The 18,518-nt window shown below is 36.4% G+C and overlaps 1 protein-coding gene across 3 annotated transcripts in view; it reads left to right on the plus strand.

Annotated features, from left to right (window-relative positions):
• Positions 1-18,518, plus strand: part of KIAA1109 (KIAA1109 ortholog) — a 202,471-nt gene that overhangs the window by 59,488 nt on the left and 124,465 nt on the right. For all 3 annotated transcript variants that reach the window (XM_018061504.1, XM_018061506.1, XM_018061505.1), the window contains 7 exons: positions 487-642; positions 904-1,001; positions 3,770-3,948; positions 4,116-4,222; positions 5,217-5,422; positions 11,647-11,874; positions 12,654-12,791. In XM_018061504.1, the coding sequence (XP_017916993.1) occupies positions 487-642; positions 904-1,001; positions 3,770-3,948; positions 4,116-4,222; positions 5,217-5,422; positions 11,647-11,874; positions 12,654-12,791 (1,112 nt within the window). The remainder of the gene's footprint in view (positions 1-486; positions 643-903; positions 1,002-3,769; positions 3,949-4,115; positions 4,223-5,216; positions 5,423-11,646; positions 11,875-12,653; positions 12,792-18,518) is intronic.

Genomic DNA, 18,518 nt, shown 5'->3' on the forward strand with positions numbered 1-18,518 from the left:
TTTGACTATACTGACCTTTGTTAGCAAAGTAATGTCTCTGCTTTATAATACACTGTCTACGTTTGTCATAGCTTTTTTTCAAAGGAGCAAGTGTTTTTTAATTTAATGGCTGCAGTCACCATCTGGATTGATTTTGAAGGCCCAGAAAATGAAATCTGACACTGTTTGCACATTTTCCCCATCTGTTTGCCATGATCTTAGTTTTTTGAATGTTGAGTTTTGAGCCAGCTTTTTCACTCTACTCTCTCACCTTCATCAAGAGGCTTTTTAGTTCCTCTTCACTTTCTGTTATTAAAGCGGTATCATCTGCATATACGAGGTTGTTGATAATTCTCCTGCAATTTTAATTTAGCTCCATCTTAATCACCTTTTAATATTTTCGTATAAAAATTCTTTTTAGTTACAATTGAAAACATCATTTTTGATGTTAGAATATTTTTATCTTGTTTTCCGAATTTCAATTAATTGTACATTTTGTCTCCTTAGATTTAATTCAAGACTGGTCAAGTGATAGTGCACCAGACATTTTCTCATTTGTTCCATATACATGGAATTTTAAAATCATGTTTCATCAATTTGAAATGATTTGGGCAGCTAATCAGCACAACTGGATTGACTGTTCCACTAAACAACAGGAAAATGGTAGGTACTTAAAAAAAAATTAGGTTAAATATTCTGTTCATTAAGACAAATATCAACAAAGAAAATTGGTGTTGATTTTGTAGTTTTAATAGATAATAGAATTGACCTTTTTTTGCATTGTCTTGTGAGGCTCTCAGAGAACTATTTCAGAATTCATATTGAACTAAGCAGTTAAGTTTAATTTTGTATAAGTATGTATTTAAGGCAGTTTTAATTTAATTTGTTTTTTGGAAATTAAATTTCTTTTTCTCTCTTTTGCAGTGTACCTGGCAGCCTGTGGGGAAACATTAAACATTGATTTTTCTTTGCCTTTTACGGACTTTGTTCCAGCTACATGTAATACCAAGTTCTCTTTAAAAGTACGTATAATTGGTTGCATTGTTTGTTCCACAGGTTTATTAGTAAGTTTGATTTCCTGGTGCTTATCTTTATTTTCTCCTGCCCATTCTGTTGCCAGCCTGCAGTATTTTGGCTTTCCTCAACTGTTCACTAACTTTAGTGTCACAGAATTGCTTCTGTTTTTTTTTTTTTTCTTTGGTAGTTAGTTGCAATATTCTGTCATTCCTGTAAATTCCCTAAGTTCCCCTAAGAAGTTGGACAATAATTTGAAAACATACGTGTACTCCAGTATTCACGGCAGCATTATTTACAGTAGCCAGGATATGGAAGCAACCTTAGTGCCCATTGACAGATGAATGAATGTGGATGAAGAAAATGTGGTATATGTACTCACTAGAGTATTACTTAGCCTTAAAAAAGAATGAGATCTTGCCATTTGTGACACAGATGACCTAGAATGGGTGTTATGCTTAGTGAAATAAGTCAGACAGAGAAAGACAAATACTGTATGTTTTCACTTATATTTGGAATTTAAAGAACAAAATGAATGAATAAAGCAGAAATAGACTCTCAGATACAAAAAACAAACTAGTGGTTACTAGAAGGGGGAGGGGTGAAATAGGTGAAGGAGATTAAAAGGTATAAATTACCAGTTATAAAATAAATAGATAGCAGAGATGTAATGTAGAGCACAGGGAATATAATCAATATCTTGTCATAACTTTATATAATGTGTAATCCATAAAAACATTGAATCACTCTGTTGTACAACTAAAACGAGTATATTGAATAATATTGTAAGTAACTGTACTTCGGTTAAAAAGAAGTTGGCTGATGAAAAATAATTCCTTGAGTCAGTTATTTTGTTAGAGCTCATTTCTAACCTCTGTGACTAATCTTTATTTTCTCTTAAGAATTTATTGTAGCTCTAATGTTTTACTGAGTCTGTGAGCTAGATTTTACTTTTTTTTGTACAGTTGACCCTTGAACAGTCTGGGGATTGGGGTGCTGACTCTCCCTTCCATCAAAAAATTCATGTGCAACTTAGAGTTGGTTCTCCTTAGATTCTCCATATCCTTGGTTCCTCTGTATCCAAGGTTCAGGATCTGCAGATTCAACCAACTGCAGAGCATATAGTAACGTAGTATTTACCATTGAAAAAAAATCCACGCATAAGTGGACTTGTGTATTCACACCTGTATTATTCAAAGATCAACAGTATTTCATTTCTAATTGTACCCTTGAATTCAGGGAATACACAAGGACCTTTCTTCCTTTTATCCAAAAGCCAGCTCTGAGGAGTTCAAAATTCATGGTACATCTAATTTTAAGGTATATACAATCAACAGTAGTTATAGTATTGATGGAGGTTATGGTGGTAAAAAATAAAAGCAATAGTACAAGCAGCCAGTACTTTTTAACATCTTCTTAGTGCCAGACACTATTCCAATTGCTTTATGTGTAGTAATTCATTTAATTCTCAGAACAACCTTCTTAAAGTAGTTGTTATGAACATTTGGGCTTCCCTGGTGTCTCAGAGGTTAAAGCGTCTGCCTCTAATGTGGGAGACCTGGGTTCAATCCTTGGGTCGGGAATATCCCCTGGAGAAGGAAATGGCAACCCACTCCAGTATTCTTGCCTTGGGAATCCCATAGACGGAGGAGCCTGGTGGGCTACAGTCCATGGGGTCGCAAAGAGTCGGACACGACTGAGCGACTTCACTTTCACTTTCACTTTATGTATATTTATGGAATGGGAAACTGAGGAGGCAAGTTTATGTAACTTGTCATTAGCTAGTGAGTGGCTAAGTTGAAATTTGGACCCAGGCAGTAAAGCTTACTGTCGTGCCTGTTAAGAAACCAGGCATCAAGATGAGCAAAGATTGGGGCACCTGTCCGTCTAGTCAAGGCTATGGTTTTTCCTGTGGTCATGTATGGATGTGAGAGTTGGACTGTGAAGAAGGCTGAGCGCCCAAGAATTGATGCTTTTGAACTGTGGTGTTGGAGAAGACTCTTGAGAGTCCCTTGGACTGCAAGGAGATCCAACCAGTCCATTCTGAAGGAGATCAGCCCTGGGATTTCTTTGGAAGGAATGATGCTAAAGCTGAAACTCCAATACTTTGGCCACCTCATGTGAAGAGTTGACTCATTGGAAAAGACTTTGATGTTGGGAGGGATTGGGGGCAGGAGGAGAAGGGGACGACAGAGGATGAGATGGCTGGATGGCATCACTGACACGATGGACATGAGTCTTGAGTGAACTCCAGGAGTTGGTGACGGACAGGGAGGCCTGGCGTGCTGCGATTCATGGGGTCGCAGAATTGGCCATGACTGAGCGACTGAACTGAACTGAAGGGAAAAAAGTGAAAGATCCTTTGATATACTTCTTAAAAGCCAGTTGAGGAACCAAGACTTTCTAAATATAGACAATCAAATTTTTAAAATTAATGAAAATATTCAACATATTCCATCTGAGCTCATATTAGATAATTTTAGTTTTTTTAATTGAATTATATGTGAAATATCCAAGGAAACCTTCTTAATGTTCTCTAAAAGTTTTGCAGTTTGTTTCCCTGATTTTTTTCTTGACTTACTAAGCAGAATTTCAGATAATGTAAAATCTTATTCCAGTTACTTAACTGACTATTCAGTGTAAATTTGCAATTTCAGATTTATTTTTTACTGAATTTATTCTCAAGCATATTATAGATAGACTTGCTTGTAAATAGTATTCTAGCAAACTTCTGTACCTGTTTTCTTACCTTGGATTATTATAAATTGTTTTTTAGGGTGAAGATGTTGACCTTCATTTGTTTCTACCAGATTGCCACCCTAGTAAATACTCATTATTTATGCTGGTAAAGAATTGCCATGCCAGTAAAATGACTCATGATACTGGTATTCCTGCTGAATGTCAAAGTGGCCAGAAAACAGTCAAACCAAAATGGCGGAACATCACTCAAGAAAAGTAAGTATTTAATATTAGCAATTTAAGTATTTTGTGTTAATGTGGAAAAATTACACTTTCAGTCCTTTCAGAGAATAACAGTAAAATTCATTTATATGTAACTGGTGTTTAAATACAATTAAAGGAATAAGTACCTGACTAGAAACTTTATTTTTTACTCTTCAAAGGGCTGGTTGGGTTGAATGCTGGACTGTCCCAAGTGTCATGCTTACAATTGATTATACATGGCATCCAATTTATCCACAAAAAGCAGATGAACAGCTGAAACAGTCATGTAAGTGTTTCTGTATAATCAGTATCTTAAAATATCGAAATTGATAAACATCAAGGATACAAAGAAGAAAATAAAACTTTGTGGAAATGCATCTATTCTTTTGACATAGTTATGCTTTTTAAGATTTTTGGTATAACTTTCTTTGGGCATTTGCTATCAATTACTAGGCGAAGCTGTTCCTTGGTTTACTTTATCCCATTTAATCCTTAAAGCAACTCTATGAAATAGATATTATAATATTATTGTCATTGTAGAGTTGAGGAAATATGCTCAAAGAAAGGAATAATTTTCTCAAGGTCTGGTGGGCAGAGCTGGAGTATGAAATCAGGTATATGTACATCTATAGATTTAGAGTGCTTGATTTTGTAAAATATTAGTTTCTTTAATGCATTTTGACAGCTGTCATATTATTTATAGTTTCCCTGAGGCTTAAGTGCAGCTTTATTTGGGTTCAAAGTGGGATTAGAATCTAGTGAAAATATTTTCTTTGTATTTTTCCAGTGAGTTAAATATTAAAGAATAGTTTTTGTAACTTTCTTATATATAGATCTGGATAATGCCACAGTACATTTGTATAGCTGTTTATGTGAAAACTAACTTTATAGTTTAATGTCCAAGTATAGTTAGAGCCTAGTTCTGACCCAGCTTTACTGTATATTGCCAGAACTTGATGATAATATTGCCTTTGTTAATGAAAACGTTTTATTGATTCTTTGTAGTAATAATAATAATAAGCAAAGACTTATTTGGAGCTCTTTCTGGATTTGTGTATTTTTATATGTATTTCAATGAAGTCTATTCTTTATTGCATTTTTAATTATTAGTCTTTTAGTTTTGTTTTCATTATATACTGGAGACATTTTATTAGTGTTAGTTGATTTCATATTTACAAAATAGAATTTTTTAGTGAATAGTTCCTTGAAGAACTTTTAAGAGATCCTTTTCCCCCTTTCCACTCAAACATTATTCTTTTTTTCCCCTCAATTAATTCCAGTGTCAGAAATGGAAGAAACAATGCTATCTGTGTTAAGGCCATCTCAGAAAACAGACAGAGTTGTTTCTTCTCCCTCTACTTCTTCACGTCCTCCTATTGATCCCTCAGAACTTCCACCTGATAAACTTCATGTAGAAATGGAACTTTCTCCAGATTCTCAGATAACTCTCTATGGACCTCTATTAAACGCCTTTCTGTGTATTAAGGTAAGATTTTTAAAAGAATGTCCATATTTTTAAATGTAGGAAAAGCAGTTAACTATCTAACTGATATTGAGACCATTTGAAATGGCCAGTTTTATGATTTAAAGCATTTAGGATATATTATATGTTGACTGAACTTGTAGTTAGGCTCAATTATAAAATTATTTGTTAAAAATAGTCTTTAAAACTCTTCATTTAGCAGTGTTTTGAGAAGTTAGTGTATTCTAGGAATTTTGTGCTAGTTGCTAGAGATAAATGATATAGCATCTGTTGCTAAGAAGATAGGCTAGAGGATTATAGCAGGATAGATATGTACATGGACAATTTTAACACATTGTAATTAATGTGGCAGAGAAGTATAAAAGAACTTTGTTATCTGAGGATATGTACCAGAAAAGGCTACTTCAAGTGAGTTCATTAAAAACCAACAGTTCTACTTCATGGTAAATAATAAGCAAAGAGTTATTTGGAGCTCTATCTTGAGTTCAGTTCAGTTAAGTCTCTCAGTCATGTCCGACCCTTTGTGACCCCATGAATCGCAGCATGCCAGGCCTCCCTGTCCATCACCAACTCCTGGAGTTCACCCAAACTCATGTCCATTGAGTCAGTGATGCCATCCAGCCATCTCATCCTCTGTCATCACCTTCTCCTTCTGCCTCTAATCCCTCCCAGCATCAGAGTCTTTTCCAGTGAGTCAACTCTTCGCATGAGGTGGCCAAAATATTGGAGTTTCAGCTTTAGCATCATTCCATCCAAAGCACACCCAGGACTGATCTCCTTTAGGACGGACTGGTGGGATCTCCTTGCAGTCCAAGGGACTCTCAAGAGTCTTCTCCAACACCACAGTCCAAAAGCATTAATTCTTCGGCACCCAGCATTTTTCACAGTCCAACTTTCACATCCATACATGCTGGGAAAACCATAGTCTTGACTAGATGGACCTTTGTTGGAAAAGTAATGTCTCTGATTTTTAATATGTTGTCTAGGTTGGTCATAACTTTCCTTCCAAGGAGTAAGTGTCTTTTAATTTCATGGCTGCAGTCACCATCTGCAGTGATTTGGGAGCCCAAAAAAATAGTCTGACACTGTTGCCACTGTTTCCCCATCTATTTCCCATGAAGTGATGGAACCAGATGCCATGATCTTTGTTTCCTGAATGTTGAGCTTTAAGCCAACTTTTTTGCTCTACTTTTTCACTTTCATCAAGAGGCTTTTTAGCTCCTCTTCACTTTCTTCCATAAGGGTGGTGTCATCTGCATATCTGAGGTTATTGATATATCTCCCGGCAATCTTGATTCCAGCTCGTGCTTCTGCCAGCCCAGCATTTCTCATGATGTACTCTGCATATAAGTTAAATAAGCAGGGTGACAATATACAGCCTTGATGTACTCCTTTTCCTATTTGGAACCAGTCTGTTGTTCCATGTCCAGTTCTAACTGTTGTTTCCTGATCTGCATACAGATTTCTCAAGAGGCAGGTCAGGTGGTCTGGTATTCCCATCTCTTTCAGAATTTTCCACAGTTTATTGTGATCCACACAGTCAAAGGCTTTGGCATAGTCAATAAAGCAGAAATAGATGTTTTTCTGGAACTCTCTTGCTTTTTCGATGATCCAGCGGATGTTGGCAATTTGATCTCTGGTTCCTCTGCCTTTTCTAAAACCAGCTTGAACATCTGGAAGTTCATGGTTCACGTATTGCTGAAGCCTGCCTTGGAAAATTTTGAGCAATACTTTACTAGCGTGTGAGATGAGTGCAGGTATGCAGTAATTTTAGCATTGTTTGGCATTGCCTTTCTTTGGAATTGGAATGAAAACTGACCTTTTCCAGTCCTGTGGCCACTTCTGAGTTTTCCAAATTTGCTGGCCTATTGAGTGCAGCACTTTCACAGCATCATCTTTCAGGATTTGAAATAGCTCAACTGGAATTCCATCACCTCCGCTAGCTTTGTTTGTAGTGATGCTTTTTAAGGCCCACTTGACTTCACATTCCAGGATGTCTGGCTCTAGGTGAGTGATCACACCATTGTGATTATTTTGGTCATGAAGGTCTTTTTTGTACAGTTCTTCTGTGTATTCTTGCTACTTCTTCTTAATATCTTCTGCTTCTGTTAGGTCCATACCATTTCTGTCCTTTATCGAGCCCATCTTGCGTGAAATGTTCCCCTGGTATCTCTAATTTTCTTGAAGAGATCTCTAGGCTTTCCCATTCTGTTGTTTTCCTCTATTTCTTTGCATTGATCACTGAGGAAGGCTTTCTTATCTCTCCTTGCTATTCTTTAGAATTCTGCATTCAGAGATGCTTATATCTTTCCTTTTCTCCTTTACTTTTCACTTCTCTTCTTTTCACAGCTATATGTAACGCCTCCCCAGACAGCCATTTTGCTTTTTTGCATTTCTTTTCCATGGGGATGGTCTTGATCCCTATCTCCTGTACAATGTCATGAACCTCCATCCATAGTTCATCAGGCACCTTATCTGTCAGATCTAGTACCTTAAATCTATTTCTCACTTCTTCTGTATAATCATAAGAAATTTGATTTAGGTCATACTTGAATGGTCTAGTGGTTTTCCCTACTTTCTTCCATTTAAGTCTGAATTTGGCAATAAGGAGTTCATGATCTGAGCCACAGTCAGCTTCTGGTCTTGTTTTTGTTGACTGTATAGAGCTTCTTTGGCTGCAAAGAATATAATCAATCTGATTTTGGTATTAACCATCTGATGATGTCCATGTGTAGAGTCTTCTCTTGTGTTGTTGGAAGAGGGTGTTTGCTATGGCCTGTGTGTTCTCTTGGCAAAACTCTATTAGTCTTGCCCTGCTTCATTCCATATTCCAAGGCCAAATTTGCCTGTTACCCCAGGTATGTCTTGACTTCCTACTTTTGCATTCCAGTCCCCTGTAATGAAGAGGACATGTTTCTTGGGTATTAGTTCTACAAAGTCTTACAGGTGTTCATAGAACTGTTCAACTTCAGCTTCAGCTTCACTGGTCAGGGTATAGACTTAAATTACTGTGATACTGAATGGTTTTCCTTGGAAACGAACAGAGATCATTCTGTTGTTTTTGAGATTGCATCCAAGTACTGGATTTTGGACTCTTTTGTTGACTATGATGGCTACTCCATTTCTTCTAAGGGATTCCTGCCCACGATAGTAGATGTAATGGTCATCTGAGTTAAATTCACCCATTCCAGTCCATTTTAGTTCACTGATTCCTAGAATATCGACATTCACTCTTGCCATCTCCTGTTTGACCACTTCCAGTTTGCCTTGATTCATGGACCTAACATTCCAGGTTCCTATGCAGTATTGCTCTTTACAGCAATATTTAGCTCTATCGTGAAAATTGAAGCAAATATTTGAAAATGAAATCATTTCAGAGTGGGACAAATTTAGGCTCTGAAGAAATATGCACTGCTTATTTGAGCAAAGACCAAATCAAGTGTTGATTCATTTTGATAATTTTTCCAATGAAATGTATAATATGATTGTATAGTATGACAGTACTTTAGGGTCTCTGTAGCATGTTTATGGATAGAAACTATTTTAAGGAAAATATTTGATCATTTATTCAGTTTTCTATACTTTGCTTTTATTCTTTTGATACGCAAATCATGCTTTTAACAATGCCCCAACAAAACATCACTAGTTTTTGTTGATTTACTCTTTTTTATAGGTAACTTCCCTAAGCCGTCCAGATTTTCACTTATAATTGATATTTTATCTGTGATTTGAGCAGTTATTCAGAATCACATTCAGCTACTTCATGAAATTTTTCATTTTTCCAGGATTTTGCAAATTCAGTTTGCTTTAGATTTTCATTGTACTCTTGGATATCTACTACATCTGATCATCAAAGAGAGAAGAATTGACCAAATTTTACCAGCCATGAGCAGTAGAGTTAGTTGTGGCATAGGTGTTTGTGTGAATCTGACTTTATCAGTGCTTACTTATTTGCTTCCTTTTGTAATTTCACAGTTGCAGAGGTTTGGATATTGAAGGCTTAACTAACAAGGAATCCTTTAATGTACAGTAACAGGAAAAATTAATTCTGGAAAGGTCTAGGATGATCAAGGTTGGCCTGGGATGGACACTCCAGATTGATTAACAAAGGTTCTCTTAAAGAAGTGCTAGCTGAATAAATTTTGAAATTTTTTAAAGTCTCATTATTTGATTTCCTATATTTATTAAAACTGCCGTAGAGCATCAGATGATGCAATTTAAGGTAAAAGATGCAAGGGGAAATGTGTTTAATATTTTTGGAAAGCTATGGTTTCTGTTTGCCTTTTCTTTCCCTAAGGTTTTAGAGATTCTTGAAGGAATAAAGGAGTAGTTCTTCAGATGCAAAGGGAGGAAACACCCACAAACACAGATTTTTTTCCTCTCGTGACCATTTTGTAGCCTAAAATATTCTACAAATATTTCTCTCAGTATCTTATTTTCTTGGTATTACATGTGAATATCTATAAAGGATCTAAAATTAAAGAGGCTGAATTTTATTTTAATTTAAATAGAACCAATGATTTAGTTAGCAGGTGTAGGTGGTTGTATTGATACAATATCAGTTTTGAATACTGCCAGAGAAGTATTAACTGTTTTTGCATTCAGTTCAGTTCAGTTACTCAGTCGTGTCCGACTCTTTGCGACCCCATGAATCGCAGCATGCCAGGCCTCCCTGTCCATCACCAACTCCCGAGTTCACTGAGACTCATGTCCATCGAGTCAGTGATGCCATCCAGCCATCTCATCCTCTGTCGTCCCCTTCTCCTCTTGCCCCCAATCCCTCCCAGCATCAGAGTCTTTTCCAATGAGTCAACTCTTCACATGAGGTGGCCAAAGTACTGGAGTTTCAGCTTTAGCATCAGTCCTTCCAATGAACACCCAGGACTGATCTCCTTTAGAAGGGACTGGTTGGATTTCCTTGCAGTCCAAGGGACTCTCAAGAGTCTTCTCCAACACCACAGTTCAAAAGCATCAATTCTTTGGCGCTCAGCTTTCTTCACAGTCCACCTTTTACATACATCCATGACTGGAAAAACCATAGCCTTGACTAGACGGACCTTTGTTGACAAAATAATGTCTCTGGTTTTTAATATGCTCCCTAGGTTGGTCATAACTTTCCTTCCAAGGAGTAAGCGTCTTTAATTTCATGGCTGCAAGCACCATCTGCAGTGATTTTGGAGCCCCCCAAAATAAAGTCTGACACTGTATCTACTGTTTCCCCATCTATTTCCCATTAAGTGATGGGACCAGATGCCATGATCTTTGTTTTCTGAATGTTGAGCTTTAAGCCAACTTTTCACTGTCCTCTTTCCCTTTCATCAAGAGGCTTTTTAGTTCCTCTTCACTTTCTGCCATAAAGGTGATGTCATCTGCATATCTGAGGTGATTGATGTTTCTCCCAGCAATCTTGATTCCAGCTTGTGTTTCTTCCAGTCCAGCGTTTCTCATGATGTACTCTGCATATAAGTTAAATAAGCAGGGTGACAATATACAGCCTTGACGTACTCCTTTTCCTATTTGGAACCAGTCTGTTGTTCCATGTCCAGTTTTAACCGTTTTTGCATTACCACATGTCTATTGAACCTCAGTTGTTTTAACTAAAAAATTCCATAGTAGTACATAAACAAAAATAAGAACAAAGAGCATAGAGAAAGAAAGATATGCCTTTACTTTAAATTACTTTGTAAATTCAATGTTACCTATGTTAGTAGTTTATTAAGTTTTGATGCAGACACTGCATTATAGATTTTATAGCAACTTTTTATTTGTGTCAAAATTTATTACTTTAAAATTAGTACTCACATTCAGCATGTTAATTCAGAACTTTTGTGAAATATCTACTGAAACAAATTAAAAATTTTTAAGTTTTTACACATTTTATAAAATAATTTATAATCCAGTGAACTCTCTGCTTCCATTCGTTAAGAATATATAATTCGTAGCTGTTTTTTGTTTTTGCCTTAGTGTCATGCTGACTTGGAGTTGTTACCTATCTTAAATGTCTCTATTACTTTTTTTTTTTCCTCTTTAGTTTTTACTTATGTTTTATTTAGTATCAGTGTTAGAACTTGAAAGCTTTTTGGATGTTTTATCTTGTTTTCATTTTAGGAAATAGACTAATACTCTATAATAGGATAAGGAAATGCTTAGTTTATAAATTTCAAGCTCTAAGGTGAAACATTATTGTTACATATCTCTTGATAGCAATTTATTCTTACTATTTATAGGAAAACTACTTTGGGGAAGATGACATGTACATGGATTTTGAAGAGGTTATTTCAAGTCCTGTTCTGTCCCTGTCAACATCATCCAGTTCTGGATGGACTGCTGTTGGGATGGAAAATGACAAAAAAGAAAATGAAAGTTCAGCAAAGTCAATTCATCCACTTACCTTGCGTCCTTGGGATATTACTGTACTTGTTAATTTGTACAAAGTTCATGGACGTCTTCCTGTTGTAAGTGTTTGCATATCAAAACAGTTGAGTCTATTATGAAGTCCACCTAGCATAGGAAGTGATGTAGTGTGTGCACATACTTACATAAAATAATTCAGTTCAAAACTGTTCTATATTTATCCTTTTATCTTTATAAAGCTAGTGTATTATTTTCTTCATAATCACTTGATCATTGACAATTTTTCTGTTTTTCTTCTTTCACTTAGCTCCTTCTTTGCTGTTCTGTATAACTTGAGAATATTTTGCCATGTTGTTGAATTGCTAGATTTACAGTTAGCCTGATGGATATCGTAGGACTTTACACTTAGTCTTTATCTCTGACTCTAGACCACTTTGGGACCTTTTGGTGGAACTATACAAAATCATGATTCAGGCTTGACCCTTGAGGTTGAATTGTGTCACGGGTTTGGATTCTCCATAGTATCGTGGTTTACTCTAAAGATGACCCATGGGCCTGTTGGGGCTGACTTGAAATGAAATTATATTGCCTGAAGAACCCGTGGCCATTGGATCCAGGCCAGATGGGGAGAGAGTGGCCCCTGGAGCGCTGTGCTGCATATTGGCTCCATATTATGTTCCTAGGGTCGCACACGAGAGAAATCAGCTCTGGTGCTTAGTTAACATAGGGATACTGAATAGTTATTTTTGTCAGTAAGCACCATTCTTCCTTTTGAAAAAAATCAAAATTTTTTAATTGTATAAGTGTAATTTTTATTTTTATGTACTTCTTTGGTCTTTAATTTTTCTATATATTGATTGTGGTTTTTGCTTGACTTTAGCATGGAACTACTGATGGTCCTGAGTGCCCTACAGCTTTTTTGGAAAGACTATGTTTTGAGATGAAAAAAGGATTTAGGGAGACCATGCTGCAACTTGTCCTGTCACCCCTGAATGTGTTTGTCAGTGATAACTATCAGGTAATGTGAAAGTGAGTTGTGGTAGAGACTCAGAAATTTATTGTTACTATTTATGGGATGAAAACAATGTGTTAACTTCTGTGCATGGACTGTATAGCTTTTTTAAATCAGGGACCTTCACTTTAACTGTACTAAGCAGTTTTGTATTGTGTGAATTTTTTCAAGTATTTTAGCTTTTATTTTTTCCCCCTGCTGTTCCTTATTTATGTGATCCCAAACAATTATTTATCTATTGTTTTTAGAAATTGTAAGAAATACTTTCTGACTTTCTCATACGTTTATAAAAGGGTAAAACTAATTGTATAGAATGTTGGTAGATTCTGTTGAAAATCACAACCTAAGTGTTAATATTGTATGTTAATTGCTCAGTCGTGCCTGACTCTTTGCAACACCATGGACTGTAGCCCTCCAGGCTCCTCTGTCCATGAGATTTCCCAGGCAAGGATACTGGAGTGAGTTGCCATTTCCTTCTCCAGGAGATCTTCCCAACCCAGGGATAGAACCCAGGTCTTCTGCATTGCAGGCAAATTCTTTACCGTCTGAGCCACCAAAGAATGTCCAAGTGTTAATGTTAACCAGTACCATAAACCAAAAATGTTGGTGATGGACAGGGAGGCCTGGCATGCTGCTGTCCATGGGGTCGCAAAGAAGTTGGACACGACTGAATAACTGAACTGAACCATAAATCTTGAAAACATGTGTATCTACATGAACACTGATTAATTCTTGTCATCCAACACTGACAAGGTACTTTGTTAATACCTTCAAGATATCCCTAAGGCTCTTTTGGAAGAGAACTGGTGACATTCATCAAATGGAAATACTTTTACATTCCTGGGTACATTATCACTTTATTATTCTTTTTTTTAATGCTAATGACTTTTTTTGGCATCTACCCCTTCTTTAAGTCTCTTTCCTACTTTTAGTCAAGTGATATGCTTTAGCGCTGTGATGGGTTTTAATGTAGGACAAAGTAAAATTATAGACAGGGTGATGAGTCTTGACAGTAAATCAGATAATTCACCATAGATTCTGTGAAGTAACTGACCATCTTATGTAAAAGAGCATACCCCTTTGCACTCTTCTGCTATAGTGGGCTTCCCTGGTGGCTCAGCTGGTAAAGAAGCCACCTGTAATGTGAGATACCTGGGTTTGATAAAACTGTATTATTTTGATGTAGTAGCTAAAACTTAACACTTAATGTATACTAGTTTTTGCCATAGAATGTGTTTCTTTTTAAAAAACTTTATTTCAAGAAATTATAGACTTCCAGGAGGTTACAGAGATAGTACAGAGTTTCTGTGTTTCCTCCATGTTGACCTCATAAATAATTATGGTAAAATATCAAAACCCGGAGATTGACATTTGTACAATATGTATGCATAGTTCTGTGACATTTCATCATGGGTAGATTTGTGTAACTGCCACCAAAATTAACATGGAGAACTAGTCTGTCTTCACAAAGCTCTCACTTGTGTAACACTCATTTTAGCTTGTCATGTGAAACCTTAAAAATAACTCTGTTCCTTCTTTCTGTAATTAATGGGTCATTAGGATTGGTTTTTCCTTTTTTTTTTTTTTTCTTTTTTAAGAGGCAAGTGTATAGAGAAGAAGCCCATCTCCTTTTTTCAAGTCTCTTGAGGAAATTAATAAAGGTAATAGGGAAATACCTTCTCAGAAAGGCTGATTTCTGAGAATCTTAGGAGAGTAGCTCTGATTTTTTGAGTACCTGATGATACTTCAACTTTTATCTTAATCACTGCATTCTCAAAAGACTTTGCTGGTTATAAAAAATATTTTATTGAGTTTATTATGAGGGTCCATATTACCCCTAACTGCACAATTATTGGCATACTTGTACAGAGACAGAAATGTAAAGTGTGATTTATATGGTGATAAGAAGAGGAATTCATGGAGTAGAGATATCAAGGCAGTAACAGAAGTATTGATACTAGTGACATTTTGTTTTCCAGATAGCAAACACTTTATGATTCATGCTGAAGACAAGCATAGTCTATACATATTCTCTAGGAATTTGCTTATCTACTTAATTTGCTTACATTTTGTAGTGCTAGCATTTCTTAGAAATATTTTTTTCTTTTGTCTCTATACTAATACTCTTTCATGATGGGAAGCTTCACTCTGTGACTACCCTCAAGACTCAATTCTGGGTCACTCATCTGTAGCTCCTTATTTCTGGTAGCATTTGTCTTAGTGCATAGCTTCAAGGCTAAGGATCTAATGTGATGGGTCAGTGACTGTGTCTGACTTATGAAGCCTCTTACTTTTTTTTGACTTGATCGTCCTATGTCTATTAGTTTTATATTAGGGCTGCCAAAGCAAAGTACCCTACACTAGTTGGCTTAAAACAACAGAAAGTTACTTTTCCGCAGTTCTGGAGCCTACAAGTCTGAAACTAGTGTGTTTGGCAGGGCCATGCCCTCTTTCAAGGCTCCCATGTCTTTTCCTAGCTTTGGTGGTGCTAACAGTCCTTGGCATTCCCTGTTTTGTAGCTTCAAAACAGAGAATCTGTTTTGCATCACTCAAATCTCTGTCTCCATCTTCACTTGGCATTCTCTTCATGAGTCTCTGTGTCTTAAGTTTTCCCCTTAGAGGGACACTGTTAATTGGATTAAGGCCCACTGTAATCCAGTGTAACTACATTTTGACTTGATTACTTTTGCGAAGACATTATATCCAAATAAGATCACACTCACAGGTACCTGAGCTTAGGAATTGAATGTCTTTGTAGGGGACACAATTCAACCCACAGAGTGATGTAAGCCACAGTACAATTCAGAATGTAGTCTTTACTGATGTACCAGGTAGTCTTTACCTTTAGGACAACCCGAGATCCACATGTTTGTTTATGTTTTTGGTTTTTTGACAGTGAGTGGTGAGAGAAAGTATAGAACCCTGGATGATGTTTGATTTTTGGCTTGGGCAGTTAACCAAGATAGTGCATGATAAAGAATATGGGAGGAGGAGCTGCTTTACAGGGGAAGGGTATGAGTTTCTGGGCATGTTGGGTTTGAATTACCAGGAAATCACCCTTTATTTTCTAGCATTTTCCAAAGAATGAGCTGCATTATAAATTTGTGAAGTAACTCAGATAAACTCACCTAAGTGTCTGTGTAGGTAGAATGTCTTTCAGAAGTCATAAATAGTTGACTTTCTGATGGTATTCTAATATACTAACAGCAGATGCATATGCAGGCATCCAGCATTCTTGGAAAATACATTTGGATAGATGGGCCCATCCAACCATCTCATCCTCTGTCGTCTCCTTTTCCTCTTGTCCTCAGTCTTTCCCAGCATCAGGGTCTTTTCCAATGAGTTGGTTCTTTACATCAGGTGACCAGAATACTGGAGCTTCAACTTCAGCATCGGTCCATCCAGTGAATATTCAGGATTGATTTCCTTTAGGATTGATATTTATACATATATATATATATATATATATATATATATATACTCACTGTAATTTCTTTTTCCATTCATCCACTGATAGACATGTAGGTTGTCTCCATATCTTGGCTGTTTTAAATAATACTGCAGTGAACATGGGGATGCATCTATCTCTTTGAATTAGTTGTTTCATTTCCTTCGAATAACTACCCAGAAGTGGAACTGCTGAATCATATGGCAGTTCTGTTTTAATTTTTGAGGAACCACCATTATCTTCCATAGTAGCTTTACCAGTTTACATTCTTCTTAATAGTGCACAGGGTTTTTGTTTTTTTTTTTTCCACATCCACACCAACATTTGTTATTTGTTTTTGATGACAGGCAGGCATTCTAACAGGTATGAGGTGACAGGTCACTGTGATTTTGATTTGTATTTCCCTGACGCTTAGTGACATTGAACATCTTTTCATGTGTCAGTTGATCATCTGCATGCCTTCTTTGGGAAAATACTCATATTCTCTGACCATTTTTTATATTGGATTGTTTGCCTTTTGGTACTGAGTTGTAGGAATTCTTTATATATTTTAGATTTTAGCCCTGTATCAGATTTATGACTGGCAAATGTTTTTTTCCTTCTGCTGTTTGCTTTTCCATTTGTTGGTAATTTCCTTTCTTTTGAAGAAGCATTTTAGTTTGACATAGTCCCACTTGTTTATTTTTACTATTGTTGCTTTGCCTTTGGTGTTAGATTAAAAAACAATCACCAAGCTTATGTCAGAGAGTCTACTGCTGATATTTTCTTCTAGGAGTTTTATGGTTTGAGGTCTTACATTCAAGTCTGTAATTCATTTTTAGTTGATTTTTGTTGTGGTATAAAATAGTGATAGTATTTTATTCTTTTAATTATGTGGTACCCAGTTTTCCCAGCACTGTCTATTGAAGAGGCTCTTATTTCTTCATTATATATTTTTGGATCCTCTGTCATAAATTAACTGGCCATATATATGTGTGTTTATTTCTGGGCTCTCTATTTTGTTTCATTGATTTATGTGTCTGTTTTTATGCTAATACCATACTGTTTTGATTATCACAGCTTTGTGATAGAGTTTGAGGTAAGAGAGTATGATACCTCCAGTTTTGTTCTTCTTTTTCAAGATTACTTTGGCTATTTAGGATTTTTGTGGTTCTGTACAAATTTTAGGATTATTTGCTAATTCTTTGAAAGATGGCCTTGGAATTTGGATAGGGATTGCATTAAGTCTATAGATTGCTTTGGGTTGTGTGAACATTTGAGCAGTATTGATTCATCTAAGCCAAGATCCACATGTATCTTTGAACTCAGGAAAAGCTATCAAAAACTTTATATTGAGAATTATAGAATCTCAGTGCCAGAAGTGATCTTCATTGACCATCCTCTCCAGCTGCCTCACAGAAAATAGAAGGGAACTGATGCCTGGAGATAGGTGATTTTATATACTATCACATAGCTTAGACAAAAAATGTATCAGAAGACTCTCTAGAGCCTTTATTATAGTCACAATTTGAAATGACCTTTTAAGAATACCATATGAATTAGATTTAGCCGTATCCTTAAAAACACTTTTTAATGAATGCAGTTTCCAAAATTTGTGCTGAAACAAAGAACATTAACCTTGTAAGATGGCCTGCACGTACACACTAAAAAGACTGTCATGGTAAAATTAAGATAAATAATATCAAGTGTAAAAAGTGCTGCAAGGAGAGGAATGAAGTGCTTTGGTAGCATGTAATGGCTTTGAGATAACTGTTGTTATTCAGTCACTAAGTCATGTCCGACTCTGCAGCCCCATAGATTGCAGCATGCCAACCTCCTCTGTCCTCCACTGTCTCCTGGAGTTTGTTCAGATTCAGGTCCGTTGAGTTGGTGATGCTACCTAACCATTTCATCCTCTGCTGCCCTCTTCTCCTTTTGCCTTTAGTCTTTCCTAGCATCAGGGTCTTTTCCAGTGAGTTGGCTGTTTGCATCAGCTGGCCAAAGTATTGGAGCTTCAGCTTCAGAATCAGTGAATATTCAGGATTGATTTCCTTAGGATTGACTGGTTTGATCTCCTTGCTGTCCAAGCAACTCTCAAGCATTTTCTCTAGCACCACAATTTGAAACCATCAATTCTTCAGGGCTCAGCCTTCTTTATGGTCCAACTCTTACATTTGTACATGACTACTGGAAAAGCTATAGCTTTGACTATATGGACTTTGCAGCAAAGTGATATCTCTGCATTTTAATATGCTGTCTAGGTTTTTCATAGCTTTTTCCAGGGAGCAAGCGTCTTTCAATTATAT

This window comes from Capra hircus, chromosome 17 (assembly GCF_001704415.2).
Source record: "Capra hircus breed San Clemente chromosome 17, ASM170441v1, whole genome shotgun sequence".
NCBI classification, from domain to species: domain Eukaryota; kingdom Metazoa; phylum Chordata; class Mammalia; order Artiodactyla; family Bovidae; genus Capra; species Capra hircus.